Below are 16,175 nucleotides of genomic sequence, written 5' to 3' on the forward strand. Positions count from 1 at the left end.
GATGCAGGCAGCCCTTATACCAGTTAGAATTAATCTGTCTGTGGAGTTTCCAAGTGATAAGCTTGCTCCTACATACCTGCTTCTAGATGGGTTGGTGTTTTTTAAGGAAAAGCGGGAGAAGGAAAATTCATCCCCTTTGATCTCATCATGATGGAGCAGTCCCTTATTCCAACACAGAGAACTACTGTCACAGGGGTGAAAGAACATACAGCCACAAGTACCGTGGCTTTCCACGCTGTGGAGAGACAAGCTCAGCCTGGCTAAGTAAGCAGCACCAGCAAGCAGGCTATACCTAGAGCCAAAGCAATCTAGAAGAATGCCAGCCACAAAGGCAAAGTGCTACTAATTACCTGTCCTTGTGTTAGCACCATGATCCGATCGGAGCCCAGCACAGTGTGCAGGCGGTGAGCAATTGTTAGCATAGTGCAATCTGCAAATGCCTCCCGGACAGTCTCCTGAATCAGTACATCTGTCTCTGTGTCCATCGCAGCTGTTGCTTCATCTAGTATCAAAACCTGCAAACAGCACATAATGCAGGGTGTTACATTCTAGCTATCCCACTTCCCCCAAGTACACAGGCACACAGCGTAGTCTGAAGACAATCCTACTGACTGCCATGACAACAAGGGTGACTGATAATCCTAACAATGCCTCTTGCACTTGAGAGGGGCATCTTGTGCAACTGCCTTGGACGCAGTCACTCCCTGGGCCTTGTTTGCTGAAAGCGTTTTACGAGCACCTGTCCCACTGCCCTATAACAGAAGGGGCCGTGGCGTAAGGCTCAGACAGCAACCTCATTCAGTTTTATATTTCACATCTGAATCTCAGATTTGAGCTTTAACCAGTGAACTATTCCTGATGGAACAAGCACCTCCAGCACTCTCAGGAGAAGGCTTTTGGAGAGAGGAGGAGACGAATGGAGGCTAGGAAGTTTGCATCATCAATCAGCTGTCTAGGACTAAAAGCACTGTGCTGTGGACTGCTGGCTCCTTTAACAGCATTAATGCTGGTGTCTACCTTGTAGCAGCTCTCACTAGCTTGTATCATACAGCTAGCCTGAGAAAGGAAGAGATTCCCACCATCCACCCCTTGCTTAGCTCAAGACCATGCCCTCATTACCACAGATAGGTGACAATAGCTCAAACACTGCAACTCACATAGTATTTATTGTTCTCTTTAGTCTCCGCTTTGAAGTCTTCATACACAGAACTACAATTCAGAGACACTATTCCCCTCTACAGACTTCTGAGGATACCCCCCTCTCTCAAGGTTCCATGTTGCCACTCCCATCTGGAGTTAGTCAATATTGCTCCTTAGTAGCCTGGAGGGGATCGCTGTTAAACAAAGACACCCTCTTTCTCTTCAGATCCAAACAACCACACTACTGGAATGGCAGCTCATCAAATCTCATTGGCTAAACTAGGTGGGCATCGCTGGTACTTCATGTGATACAAGAGAAACCCAGGGTACTGCAGAGAGAGGTGTGGGGATCTTAGCTGAGACCACAGGTCCTTCCAAGCTTGCAATGAATCTGATGGTCTGAGTGGTGGGGTGAAGGTGGGGTGGGGAGGCACTGTGCCGATGGAGGTGCCATTTTTTGATGAGATATAAAAACTGAGGATGTGAAAACTCAATGAGAGCCACTTTTTAAAAAGAAAAAGGCAGTTTAACCCTGAGTCCTGGTCAAGTTCCACTTGGGTCCGTCTGTTCTGAGCTACCTAAAATCCTTTCTTTACTGAAATTATTATTCAGTTTCCCCTCCTAAAGGAACAAAAACCTTGATAATTTTGGCAGCACAGGTCCCATGTTCCACTTCTAGGGGTTACATTTAAGTGGAAGAGGAAGTGATCCTTACACCAAAAGAAAATACTTCGATATTGTCAGAACGAATGGAGCAATGTAAAATATCAGCTCTGCAACAATCTTGGCGAGCACTAGCAAAGGGAGGGGGGAGAGATAGCACCTAGTGCTGTCATGCAACAGGGCAAAGCCACAAGGACAGCCTAAGATTCTAACTGTTAACAAATAACAAATCTCTGGATACAGTATTTGGGAGACCTATGAATTGTAGGGTGTCCTGAAGAACTGACATCTGCCTAAGGAATGCCTTCCCCACTCTCCTGACCCCATATACTCTGTGGGTCACATTAATTGTTGGTGCAACTCCCTTGACATCAATGGAATTATAACAGGGATGAATTTGGCCCACAGAGCAGTCTTCTCATGCTGCAGTGACTGTGACCTCTCCAGCTATTTCCCCTCCCGCAGACACTCACCTTACAGCGACGCAGCAACGCTCTGGCTATGCACAGTAACTGTCTCTCCCCCACAGAGAAGTTTTCCCCATTTTCCATCACTTCCGATTCCAGTTTCATGGGCAGCTGAGCAATCTTCAGGGAAAGAAGGGGGAAGACTGAAGCCACTGTACTGAGATGTTGCACCATCACCACATGAACTGGAAAAGTGGCACTGCTGCTTCTGTGCAAATTCAATCCCACCACAGGACTAAGAAAAGTTCCATCCATCCCATGCCCCTCACCATGGTGACCAAGTGCTTCCCACCCCCTCCTTCTTACCGAAGAAATAGATCATACTAAACAACATACCGAACTAGAACCCATTTAAACTAAGCAGGTCTGATAGCTTGAACGTCTAGTCAGTCTGGCTGAAATGCCTCATGTATTTGATAATGGTACTGTGAATTTACACTAGAATTCTGGATATGTAGGGCTAGACTAGAACACCCAAATGATTTCAAGAGGTAACCTTGCAGTGACATTAGCTTAAAATAAGCGAACAAGTCTCATTCATAAAAGCCAGCATATTCAGAAGTCACATCAGTATGAATACCCTGTCTCCTGACATCCTCTCCCATCAAGAGCAAACCGTCAACCTGGCCCTGTGCTGTGCAAGCTCCTACATGCTAGAGCCAAAGAGGCAGCCTAATGCCATGTGACCGATCCACTGAGGGAAAAGGAAAGAGTTGAAGGTGAAGTGGCAATGAGACTTGCGGCAGATGGCAAGCACACACGGCAGATTCAGAGTTCACTATATGCGCACACACCTTCGCCTCATCACCAGAAAAGTGACACAAGCCTTTTCCATAAGCAGAAGATACTGCAAGGACAGACTTAACTTTACCTGCATGTCTTTAAGGCAGCAGTGGCTACTAGTGGGATACGCAGATAAGATCTTTGTCACTCTCTCTCTCTCTCTCACATAACCATACCCTTTCTTCTCTCCTCCCACTGTGCGTCATACTTACACACTCCTTCATGTGAGTCCTTTCCAAGGCATCCCAGATTTGCTCCTCACTGTACTGGTTGAAAGGATCCAGGTTTGATCTAGAGGAGGAGGGAGAAAATATAACAGGAATCTTTCACCAGTTCAACACTGAATGGCAAAACTGTGGAGTTCTAGCTCCTCAGCATGGACAGCTCATATCCACCCAATGCAGCAACAGAATTCACATCACAGAAGTCAAATACTCCTGGCACACCAGGGTTAAAATACCCACAAAAAAGCAAGAATCTAAGGGAGATTTAAAGTGGGAGGCTAGGTGCAAGACAACACAATGCAATGATCATGCCTAACTCAGAGTCTCTACCAATACCCAGCCTGAACTCAGATTTCACTTGCTTCTGTGTCACAAGCTTGTTATAGTTTTAAAAGCCTGTTAGAACGGTTATACTAAAATGAAGGTTAGAAGTGTTCTAACTAGACCACCAATCCTAGACTCTTGCACTACACACACTGATGGCAGGAGCAGGCCAGTGCCAGAAGGCCCAGCTTCTGCTCCCAAACCAGCATATTGCACCAGGTATCACACACAACAGCAAATGGCAATTCCATGGCATCCAGATTTCTGAAGCTTCTGCTGTTTCCTAGGATCAGGATTCTAGTCAGTTTCACTTTCCTGCTATCCACACATGGTGCAAAATGTAATGAGAAAATGAACATAGGAGAAGGGATGTGTATGCCACAGAAGAATCAGCCAACATGAACTGCTGGATGCTACACTATTGAGTCACTCTAGTTAGTGCCCTGGGGGGAGATCCACTGCTTGGGAGATTTAAAATTAGACTGAACAATACACCACAGAAATAATCTTTCAAGGTTCATGTCAATCTAATGGCACTTTTCGATCTCCATTGTCTATGGTTTTACTAACCTCACAGTTCCACTGAACAACACCGGCTCCTGAGGGATTATTGAGAGTTTGCTGCGGAGATCTGCTAAACCAATGTCATTGATTTTCACTCCATCGATTTTAATGCAGCCTCCAGACAGTTCAACGAGACGAAAGAGTGCCATTCCAAGTGAGGACTTCCCTGCATGGATGGGGGGGGGGGGAGGGGAGGAAAGTCAGCCAGTGGTTTTTGGGAGCAGCAGCTCCATATAGCTGGTATTGTAGGGACAGAGACAGTTTAAAAGAATAGAAGTGTTTCAAAATATTGATACAAAATGGCCTCCAAACAGTTCTGGGTGGGTCTAATCCAGGCTGTGCTTCATCATCTTTAAAAATCCTAAACACCAATTACCCATTTAGAAACAAGAATACTGAAACTTAGCTATTAATTTGATATCTTCCTACTCAACTGCCGTTTTAAACAAACGGCATCTTTCACATTACAGCCCTCTCAAGAAGATTTAGGGTCAAATGTGGCTGCCACATCTATGCAAACAACTCCCAGCAAAACCACAAACATACATATTTTAGGGGAAGAATTTGGCCATTAAAAGAAAGGTTGGATAGCTATATGTTGGCTGAGTAGACAAACATAGTTGCTACTCGAAACTGGGCAACAGCCATAGATGACAGAAGAGGGGTTAATTAGTACTGTGTTGGCCGGAGCGTAGCTAGGTTTTCCCTCTTCAAGAGGGATTATTTTTTTGTTAGAGTCTTCGTCTGTGTGGATCCCACTCAAGGTGTGCAAGTGGGATCCACACAGAAGGCACATGGCACACCTTGAGTAGGATCTGCAAAAACAATTCTGAAGAACCAGTTACATAAGGTAAGTAAACCGTTCTTGTCCAGCTGGACATCTTGCATCCCATTCAAATGCCTTCAGCTCAGATCCTGAAGGAAGCATCTTCACAGTGGTGCAGAGGCTCTCTCATCAATAAGAGCTAACCAGTTATATCCTCAAGCCTGCCAGCAAAGTTATTTAACTCTACCCAAAGCTCCTTCTCACCTGACCCTGTCCGCCCCACGATGCCAATCTTTTCCTTGGGTTTAATGGTAAAGGACACTTTCTTAAGCACCAGTGGGAGATTCTCTCGGTACCGCATCTCTGCATTTTCAAAGACAACTTCGCCTTCTTGGGGCCAGTCCAGTGGGGGAGTTTTATTCTTTATCCGAGCTGGAGCCTCCAGAGAAAGGGTCTTTAAAAACAAAAACAAGACCGAAAAGTCTAATTTCCAGTCAGCAAAATGCATCAACATGGCAAATCGATTACTGTAGTTCTTTACAGGAGTTGGTTTCTTTGTATTGTAGATTTTTTTCCCCTTCTTTTCTCACTGCTAAGCTGTGGAGGGAAGCTGTGCCCCCAAAATTGATCCCAGGTCCTTTGAATGGTGCTCTGCATTTCCCCACTACAGGATCAGCCCCACATGCTGCTTTAAATGCCACCTTAATGAGTATTTAAGGAAGGCAATGTTGCCTAGTGGCAAAGGCACCAGATTAGGAGTCAAGAGACATGAGTTCAATTTCTGGTTAGAACGTAAGAATGGCCACATTGGGTCAGGCCAAAGGTCCATCTAGTCCAGTATCCTGTCTTCCGACAGTGGCCAATGCCAGATGCTTCAGAGGGAATGAACAGAACAGGTAATCATCAGGTGACCCAATCCCTATCACCCATTCCCAGCTTCTGGTTCTGCTATTGGTTTGCTGGGTTACCTTGGGCAAGTCACTTCCCCCTCCTCTTGCCTCAGTTTCCCCATCTGTAAAATGGGACAATTTATTCTTAATTCAAGCTTTATTTTTGTAAAAAGTGCGGATGGAAAATGCTAAGAGCTAGATACTGTTTATAGACAGAAACCATGAAGTTCTTGGGAGCCTGCAGGGAGATTTTATGGCAGTGGGACACAGCAACTATCTTCAAATCACAATTTTACTGCAATGCTACAAAGTGCCATAGAAATGCTGATTCACCCACATTTGCTGTGCCAGGGTCACGTATTAGTTTTGCACATGGGTCAAGCGTGATCTGCATTTACAAGGTGGATAAAACATGAAATTCAACGAGTGACACCCCTCAAACTTCATCTGCCAACCTACCGGGTTGGCTCCTTGCCCTTTCCTTTTGTTGCTACATTTGGCACCCCGTCAGAGCCCTCGCTAAGTAGTTATAATCACATTCCATAGAAAACAAAAATTGAGAATCAGATGCAATCCATGTGATGGCACATTTCTCTTTGGCATGTTTCAGAATGTGAGTAATTGCCACTTTCCCCAATTTCTTCCAAGAGCATCTTCTTGCTAGAAAGCAGAGATTTGGCTAGTGGACACAGTAGATCTACTAGTGTTCAAAAGGGGTGCTGCTCAATGACCGTAGTACTGTAGTTCCTTGAACTAGGTTCTAGTAAAAGAAATCTCAACAGCCACACTGAAAAGATGCCAAGCCCAGGGCTTCATGGGGCACAGAAGCTGCTGGCAGCTTATTTTCTAGCACACAGACACCCATGCCATCCCCAAGACGGAGAACTGAGGCTCTTCATTTGCTACGGTCAAAGATACAGAAATTCACGGCTGGCACACAGCAAAAACTGTGATGGGAAATGACAACAAAAGTCAAATATGCTTTATATTGCAATCAAACCAGTTTTAAATAAGCTCATGATACAATGACCATTTAGACGGCCAACAGGGTAGGAAATCAGAGTTGTCTTGCTCAATAGCAAGCCGTCCAGGGTGACACAGACAGTGACTTTACAAAACCCTATGAAAGGCCTGGGTTTTGTCCCTGAAGACATGGCCATGACAAACACAGCACCACTCAAAGAGAGCTACACTGGGCCATTCACAGGGGTGGGAAGGTACAGAAATGCCTGGGATGGTTCCCTCAGCTTCCGCAGGTAGAAAGCTTCACCTTGGCTGGCTGCACAAGATTGCTAGTTTCCTTTGTTTCTTTGTGTAGCTACAAAATTAAACTAATGTTTCTTTCCCTTGCACATATAGTCTCTAGAGTAGAACAGGATAAACTATCCCAAATATGAACTGCTTAAAGGCCTAGAGTTTCCAGAGGGATACACTTCTATGGCGATTGTCTGAGATTGCTGACCAACTCCTCAAACGGCACAAGGGGAGCTGCACTCTGCAATTCCTGTGTCTGTGGACCTGAAGAAGAGGCTAGTCTGCAAACCCACTGCATATCAGACCCACTGTACAAGCTTCTCCGGGCCCCCTCTCTTCCCACAGTACTAACACAGAGAGCCCACTGTAGCGTAGAAAAAGGTGTGGAGCAGGATTTACTGCTACCTTGAGCAACAGTAACTTGCTATACATTTAGCACGGCAAGTTGCACATCTGTACAAGGACAGCATGTTGTTTAGCGGCTGTCCTGACTCATCCCCATCCATCTTCCCCTCTCAGCTGTCTTAAGGTTCTCAGCTGCCAACTTCAATTCTGGAAGGATTCCAGAATTTTCAAAATATATTTTACAGCAGACAGCTGTGTGGAAAACAAGAGTGACTCAATGGGGACAAAGTGACTTTAAACGCCGAGCAAGTAGAGTTAAGTCTTAAAAGAGCCACTAATAAAATAAACCTTTCAGATCCTGAAGTGACTCAAACATGCCAGAGAGTGGTATTATGCAGCTGCCCTAAAATATTGGATGGATTTCCTACAGTGAGCCCTTCTCACCCCCACATTTCCTTCCTTCTTGCTGCAGGACCCCTTGCAAACATTCAGAGTGTAATTAGGCTTCACTGCAACCAGGCAGAAGCCCTGTAAGTTTATTTACCAAGCAAATGAATTCTTAGGCCCCAGTCCTGAAAACACTAAGCATGTGTTTAACTAAGTGCACCACTAGCCCCATTGAAGTCAATTTTAAGCACATGCATGTTTGCAGGAGCAGGGCCTTATTTCCTATTCTAAAGCAGGTTCCAATGCAGATACAGGCCAGCCCTCCTTCAGCTCATGTCAAGAGCATGAACAGCAACAAAGAATTGCACAAGAGAGTGAGAAGGTGAACTGATGCCTTACCTTAATGTAGTGATCAATCCTCTCCACTGAGGTGAAGCGAGCCTCTGTTTCTGAGGCCAGTCTGACTGTAAACTGGAATAACCCTGTTAACTGGGAGGGGGAAGAGACAGGAACTGAACCATTCATTTCACAGAATTCTACTGGATTTGTTCATTCTTAACATATCTAAGAGCTTTTCCCCACAGAACTTGGATGCCTTGATGCAAAATAACCTCACTTGTGGTAGCTTAATAGTTAATTTTAGAAGGCTTACAATTCCCATTAGTAATTCTTTATTACCTCACCTACCATCTCTCTCTAATATCCTGGCTCTAACATGGCTACAACATTGCATAATATTAAGCTCTTCATTTTGTAATTTCATCTTATTACAAAAAGGGGGCATAAAAAGCCCAACAATGGAACTAACCTGTATGTATTCTAAGCACTACTAGCATAAACTAAAGATCACAGTAACACGCCTCATCAAGCCATCAGATTGGCTAACGTGCGTGTTAATTCTCTAGAAATATCCAGGAAAGAAAAAGGTGCAAATATTCTATCAAGTGCCCAAAACAGCTTCCACTCGAAAATTAAGAGAGAGAAATTCAGCCACCAATAGCAACAGTCTCAAGCATGACACCTCCTAGCCTGTCCCTAATCCCTTGGAAAGGCCCTAATCCTTGATCACTATTGCTCCATTATCAACAGAAGCATCAGTCTCTCTGCCCTCTCCCACAACACTGCATTAAGCAAAAAATTATGGCTACCTACACCAAGATGCACCATGGTTAGAGATTAAGACAGATTCTAGAATACAGATGTGGACAGCACCTCACCTGCACAGCGTAAGAGATGGCGAGCCCAGAGTATGCAGGAGGAATCTGGCCATGCATTAAGACAATCATCAGGCCGGTGGTTGTGATGAGGGCGATGCTGATAACATCTAGTCGTATGGCCAGCCAGCGCATTGCACAGCTGAACAAGTAAAATGGTGCTTGATTGTCATCCAGCAGCTCTTGGTACCTGGAAGCAGGTAAGGGAGAGATTTCTAGAGGGGCAGTTGCACCATTTTGAAGCTTTGTATTTAATGATGACACTTCTAATACTGCTGCACGAGACTAATATCAGAACTCATCTGGATGGACTAATCCTGGTTGTTGCCTATCATGCAGAACGCACTCTGAACCAGACCCAGGGGTAGGGAATTCGCAAATACACACCTTTTATTCTCTGGCCCCTAAATCACGTAAGAGATCTGCTGATCTTTGTGGTTCTCAAGCCAAGAACAAGCCAACATAAACAATAGCAAACCACAAGGGATGCCTCAGCATTCACTAACATTATAGCAACTCCTTTCCCCACATAAATTGAGCAGCATCTTCCAGGAGAAGCCCAATAGCTACAAGCTACTAATCCCATGAAAGCTACAGTGCCACAGAACACTGAGTGTACAAGTACTATTTCAAGAGATATTACAGCACATTGATAGGATTTAATGAGACTAGATGATTAAAACAGATATTAGCATCGGATTTGTAGTTCCAGCTCTGTGTAGCCAAGGAAATGCAATTAATGGAAGATAGTTTTGAAGGGCTCACAAGATCAGCTGCCAGTTTTTCAGATCCTGAAACAGTAGTTCATGCAAGTCCTATCCCATGCTAACGAACTCCAGGCTGAGTGCTGTACTGACCTGTGCAGGAATTCCTGCCTTTTGTTGTAGGCGTGGATTGTGGAGAGACCCTGTATACTAGATGTAATATGAGACAGAAACGGAGACTGCGTGATGTTGTCCTGGCGCTTCAGCTCACGAATAAAGACTCTGGAAGAGAGGAAGGAGCAACTCTGATGGATGCACACAACCATCCATCCTGCACTATACCAGCCTGAAGAATACATTGCCCAATTAATTTAAGAAAGAGAGGCTCTGACCCATTAAAGCGACTGGTGAGCTTACCTAGACACAATATGCAGGATTGTGAAGAGGACGGTGAGGGGCCCCACTGCCACCAGAAACCATGGGAAGACCCCAGCGATCACCCCGGCACAGAAGAACACCAGGATGACATTCTGAATGAACATTTCAGCTTGAAATGGCAAACGGACATCAACTGGAAAAGATGGAGAGAGAAAGAGGGAGGTCTTGGAAACAGGGAGCCAAATAACCTAAATAAAGCAATTCAGTCCAGCTTCTACAACGTCCAGGGATACTGGTTTCCAAGACTTATTTAGGTATAAAGCCTTGCTCTTTAATGAGTGTTTTTGTCTTCCACAATGCTGGTGACCTTTGTAATTGCTCCTCCCGTTCCCACCCCACCAGTAAGGTCACTGCTGCAGCTCTGGCCATTAAACTCTTTGCTCTTAACTTGCCATAAAAAAAAGGCATCAAGGTGGTTTGGATGAGAACAATAAGGTGGCAGGTATGGTAGCAACCACGAGCATCAGGACTGGACTGGAGTTCCCAGGACCAACCTTACTACATAGGGCATGGCTGAGCCTTCAAATCCTGCCAGCCTCCTTCCTTCCAAAACAATTTAAGAGCTTCTAGTGCACAGAGAAATGAATATTAGTTTTATTTTGGGGATGAACACATACCCAAAAAACCATGCAATAAAAATCAATTTTATCCTAGTAATCCTGTGGGCTAGTTACCAGCAGTACCCCAGCACTGACTGGTGGGAGTCCATATGTATTGGATTTAGATATGAAATTGGTTTGCTATATTTCTTTTTGGGCTGGTCTGATTTGGGGCTTTCAATTCATAGGAGACAGCCTATAGCCTAACCCTGGCATGGCCCATTTACTGATTTGTCTATTTCAAATATGCCACGTGCACCAAAGGCTTGTAATGTCTACAGACACACTTTTAGGTTATCTTCATCTCTGCAGCCAGTGACTGGCATGCACAAGTGAGTTAACTGGAAGGTCTGAATGCAGACTGTGCTGTGTTACAGCAGACAGAGAGGGACACACCTTCATCCATATCTTTGGAGAACCTGTTGAGAATCCGCCCAGCGGGTGTAGTGTCAAAGAACTTCATGGGGCTGCGAAGAATTCGTCGGAAGAGCTCATCATGGAGCCTGGAGGAAGCTCTAAGTGTTCCCTGGTAACACAGCAAAGGTTACTGGGGTTGTGTAGCGATGTCTGGCTATGCTGTCATTCACATCACGCCCACCGCCAAACAACTGAACTGGCTTACTGTGACCAAGGGGCCGAACCTCGCATCAGCCACGACCCAAAAGCAAATCTCTGCTCTTGCAGTCTTGAAGGCAGCTACAGAGTCTGTGCTGCTATGCGGTGGAAGGAAGATAATAATCCAAAAGAGGTTTTAACAGTGAAGAAGGTAGTAGCCCCAGGTGATGGAAGGTTGCAGTCAACCCAACTCATGCTTGGGCTGGCCCAAATTCAGGAAGTCTTTCTTGGGAGCTGAAGGCAGCCTCCTCATAATAATATCAAGAGGAGAGAATCAGAATGCCAGAGGCCCCAGCCATGCAGAAAGAGAGAGGGAGGAAAACACAATTGGCCTTAGTGCGTACCTTGACAAAGACAACCCCACGAACAGCTTTCACAATCAACATGACTCCCATAGAGAGCGCATAGATGCCGGCATAGTAGCGCATGTGAGGGTTATCTTTCATACTGTTGCTCACAACAGTTTCATTTCCCAACATCACGGTGGTGTTCTGTGTGAAATCCAAGATCCCAGTTACATGGTTGTAGAAGACAAGAGCAGGCCAGAGGCTCACTGTGCCTGGGGCAATTTGATGACTCTCTCTTTTTTACGTATATTAAAACTTTTTTTTTTTTAAATAAGCTTCTTTTTTAAAAAAAATTTCCATGGAAAAAAGAACCTGGCCAATCTGGAGTGGCAGAGAAATCCAAATTCTCTCACACCTACCCTAAAAGGGAAGCTTGAGTAGAAAGCCAAGATCTTTTTAACTGACTCAGTTACATAGCCACCATCTGCCTATGTACTCAGCTACAAACCCATTCCAGCTGTGCCCCAGTCAGGATCAGTGCTCCTTTATGCAAGGCACTGTATGAACACAAGATGATCCACCCCTCTTGATTTAAGCCAATGTCCCTTTAATCTTTTCTGCAGCTGCACTCTGGACTGAATATTTAATCTATAAATTGGGTCTATCAATACACCCAGAACTTTCTCTCTACTCTTAACTAATTCAGTGGCATTTAACTACAAGTTTCTTGGGTGTTATTTCTACCCAACAGTGTATGTTTAGACACATGGCATTTCAATTTGTAGCTCCATCCCCCCATTTTATTATCGTCAGTAAATGAAGCGACTTTACATGTTCTAGCCTTATCTCAGTCATTAATACAATATTAGAGCATACTGATTAAAATAAAGACCACTCTTCAAACGTCCATGAAATACACACACTAATTCCAACCCTCTTCTGCATTAGTTCTTTAGTCTCCTGAAGTAATCTCTCTTGCTGTATTTGGGGTATTTAAGGTTTCATGTGAAATTTTGTCTAGGAACTTTCTGAAAAGTCCAGAGATACTTAGTTCATATAGTCCAGTATCCTGTCTTCAACACTGAACAGCAAACAGATTCTTCCCAAAAAGGAGCAAGAACCCTACAGTAGGGAAATGTGGAATAATCTATGCCCCACACTCACCCCTTGAAGGACTCACCCCAATCCCTAGTAGTTAAGGGACTATCTTACACCCTGAAGCATGAGGTTTTTATTCCTCCAAAACTCCTTGTTTGTATTAACTGTTATAATGCTGACTACTCTTGTTACACATATAAACCCCCCAACCACCATGGATTTTACTTTAGACCCATGTTTCATTTTGCAAACTAATCACATTGGGACAACAGTTGCTGTTTTCCAGCTCCTGGGTATTTCTGCAGTATCAAAGACGCCCTAAAAATAATGGTTAATGATTTTACTATATGATCCCTAATCTTGTCTTGTTCACATATGGTATTTGATGTTTTACTGACCTTCGTCTTTGCCAGATACTTGCTCAATAATTTCAGGCTCCTATTTTTAGTCATTACTACACAGGCACATGCATCAGGAGCGGGCTGTTAATACTCTCCTCAAATACAAAGTTATTGTCCCTTAGTAGCAAAGCATTCCTGTCACTGTATAAGGGGCAGTGCTGCGGGGAGGGTGGGGGGAGCTTGTGGGGGTCATAGGCAACCCAAAATTTGCCTCAGGCACCCCTCCCCAGAGCTGGGCACGCAGCTCCCACTCTGACAGTCGCCCCTTCTTTGGGAACCTGATCCATGACTGGTGGGGCGCTTGGGGAGTTCACCCACTGCCATGCCCAAGGTGGTCATGCTCATGGGTCTCTGCTGAGCTGGAGAGGGGGGACTGGGAACCTATCTGTGCTGGTGGCTCTGGCTCAGGAGTGGGAGCTGCAGCTGTTGCTATACTGAACAAGTGCTCAGGCTCCTAAGTGCTCAGGTTAAAGGGACAGCACGCAACACATGCCCTCTCACATACGCACACACAGTTGTCCCGTCCCCACCCCCGACCTCCATTTGGCAGTGCTTTATTTATTTTGTGCTTTTTTTGTGTTAATTGCCAGTTCATTTAGTTAAAAGCCAAACTGCTTTTGTTACTTGAACAAAGACTTTGGTTCATGGAGGTGAACAACAGTAACACGAAGAGTGATCCCCTCCCCCAACAAAACAGCTTTACATATGTTTTGAATTTTCAGAGTGTATGTATTTGATTGGCTTTCGGTTTGATGGAATGGAAATATGGGCTCTATCAGCTAGGGAATAAAGGTGTACTTCAGTTTTGGTCGGTTGCTTATTTTGTTTTAAGTCGGGAGTGTGCGTGGTGTTGTTGTTTCGGGGTCCTTTTGGTATGTGAAAATGGCTAATTTTAAAATAGAAGGCAGTAAATTGTCCAATTTAACGTAATTAGCTATTAGTATTATTTAGCCAGTCATTTTTCCCCCCAGAATTATTGTTAATATTATTATTCATTTAATTGTCTTAGACTTTTTCCTGTTTATTTCTGATCGTCTCATTTTCCTGTCCTCCATCGTAGTTAAGCACCTCATTGTTTACTTTAACAACCCTAGCTCGTTGTGCTCCATTGTGCCTGGTCATGTGAATACATCCTTTACCTTCCCTCAGTTGCTTCTTATTAAAAAAAGAAAAGTGCAGGGATTTTTTTTTCTTGCAGCTAGTTTAGAACAACTGGTCATTTATTCCCACTGGTTTGGACATCCAGGCTGGAACTCCACTGAAGATTCCCACTATATCAGGGATGAATTTTACATAATTCACACAAGCTGCCTCTCCACCACCTCTTTAAATGCCAGTCAAGTTTCACTAACCGGGCTTTTTGCTAACTAACTAACACCACACACACACACACACACACACACACACACACACACACACACACACACACACACACACACGGTTATTTCACTCAGTAAGGTTCTTCTCTTGTCATAAATGGCCTTCAGATCTTTAAGTGTATCCATACTCAACCTAAGCCCCGCCAGTGGGGAAAATGCTGCACCATCCTAGGTTGTCATCCCCATCTCCCAAACTATTCCCAATACTCATTTTACTTAACAGTCACCTCCTTTGACAATATAAAAGTGTTATCCCACCAGATGTCCAGGTCACAGTAACAGCAAAGTGATGGACAAAATTAGCTATCGCACTTGTTGCTTGAATACTGTAAAGTAGCCACCCCCCACTGCACTGCTCTGCTCCCATTCCTTACACTGACAGAGCTGAGGAAGAAGGGGCCAACAACAGACTGCATGAGCTGCTGACTATTTCTTTTCCCCCCGTAGATTTCTGTCAGGCTCGGGGATTAGTTTCTTTCTGATGAGATCATCTCCCGAAGAGCCCTACTAACTATCTTCCTTTATGAAGTAGAGTTAGGTTTGTCCTAGACTACCCTAAGCAATCCTATGAAGACAATCCCCCCCCCCCGCCTATTAGAGAGAGTTAGAAGTTCCAATTTCTCTTACCCCGCTGCCTTGCTTGATCCAGTAACTCAGCCACCAGTTGCTGAACGCCATGCTGCCCACATTCAGCACAAAGAGTGCCATGATGATCAGGAATGCAACGGGGCCTCCAGCTGCCTGGATATAGGTGCCATAAACAGACCAGGGGACTGAGCCTTTGCCCTTCTCTTCCAACTGCATCAACTGGCCTAGGAAATACAATGGGGCAAAAAAAAGGTGAGGGGAGAAGAGTTGCTTCATAAAACTTTAAAAAGTTGATTACTTCACATATAAGGGGGTTGTATCACCATAGCCCCATAGGAGGAACACTCACTGTACAGCAGTGGTCCCCAAACTCTGGGGTGTGCCCTTCTAGGGGGTGCAAAGGAATGTTCCACTCTGCCCCCAGCTCTGCCCCAGCCCCCGGCTGCGGCTCCGCTCCAGCCCTGCCCCCACAGCCACAGCTCCGCTTCCGGTCATGGACTCAGCCTCAGCTCCCAGCCTCAGCTTCCAGAGGGTCGTGGACAGATTCCATTATGGGTAAGAGGGGCACAACAGAAAAAGTTTGGGTACCACTGCTGTACAGAGTATTTCTGAGAGCCTAGTTGTTACTTTGCACACAGAACTCAAAGATTCAAGCAATAGAAGAAAGCCACAGAAGACATTTCAATGGCAGAGTCATGAACAGCCTGGAGAGTATGTGAGGGCTCAAACAACATGAGACTGATGCCAAAAATCAGCATCTTTTGATCCTCACCGGTTTATTGTTAACAAAAAAGACGCTGATGGGGAAGACCAGACCTTTCCATTCTTTATACCCAGATGCTGCTTCCTCCCCAGAATTCAGCATGCCAGTAGGTAAACACAAATGCCCCTCTTGCAACAGCAGGGAAGAGAAGTGTGGGAGGAGGGATGCTGATAGCTAAAGCCAGCAACATGTCACATGCTGATTACAGCTGACTCTGCCAACTTATTTAAACTGGAATAGTGCTGAACAGACCATCTCGTATTTCTAATGGATGATCAATGG

General features: G+C 44.8%; 1 protein-coding gene across 5 annotated transcripts in view; it reads right to left on the reverse strand.

Annotated features, from left to right (window-relative positions):
* ABCC5 (ATP binding cassette subfamily C member 5) overlaps positions 1–16,175 on the reverse strand; it is a 63,510-nt gene that overhangs the window by 2,776 nt on the left and 44,559 nt on the right. For 2 of the 5 annotated variants that reach the window (XM_038415588.2, XM_038415584.2), the window contains exons 18-29: positions 15,170–15,354; positions 11,722–11,868; positions 11,159–11,288; positions 10,143–10,296; positions 9,879–10,007; positions 9,025–9,211; positions 8,207–8,296; positions 5,196–5,385; positions 4,172–4,331; positions 3,266–3,344; positions 2,277–2,390; positions 351–515 (exon numbers count right to left, since the gene is read on the reverse strand). In XM_038415588.2, the coding sequence (XP_038271516.1) occupies positions 351–515; positions 2,277–2,390; positions 3,266–3,344; positions 4,172–4,331; positions 5,196–5,385; positions 8,207–8,296; positions 9,025–9,211; positions 9,879–10,007; positions 10,143–10,296; positions 11,159–11,288; positions 11,722–11,868; positions 15,170–15,354 (1,730 nt within the window). Of the gene's footprint in view, positions 1–350; positions 516–2,276; positions 2,391–3,265; positions 3,345–4,171; positions 4,332–5,195; positions 5,386–8,206; positions 8,297–9,024; positions 9,212–9,878; positions 10,008–10,142; positions 10,297–11,158; positions 11,289–11,721; positions 11,869–15,169; positions 15,355–16,175 lie in introns of those variants that run through there. The other 3 variants (XM_043492536.1, XM_038415589.2, XM_043492537.1) reach the window with 2 other exon arrangements.

This window comes from Dermochelys coriacea, chromosome 9 (assembly GCF_009764565.3).
Source record: "Dermochelys coriacea isolate rDerCor1 chromosome 9, rDerCor1.pri.v4, whole genome shotgun sequence".
NCBI lineage: Eukaryota > Metazoa > Chordata > Testudines > Dermochelyidae > Dermochelys > Dermochelys coriacea.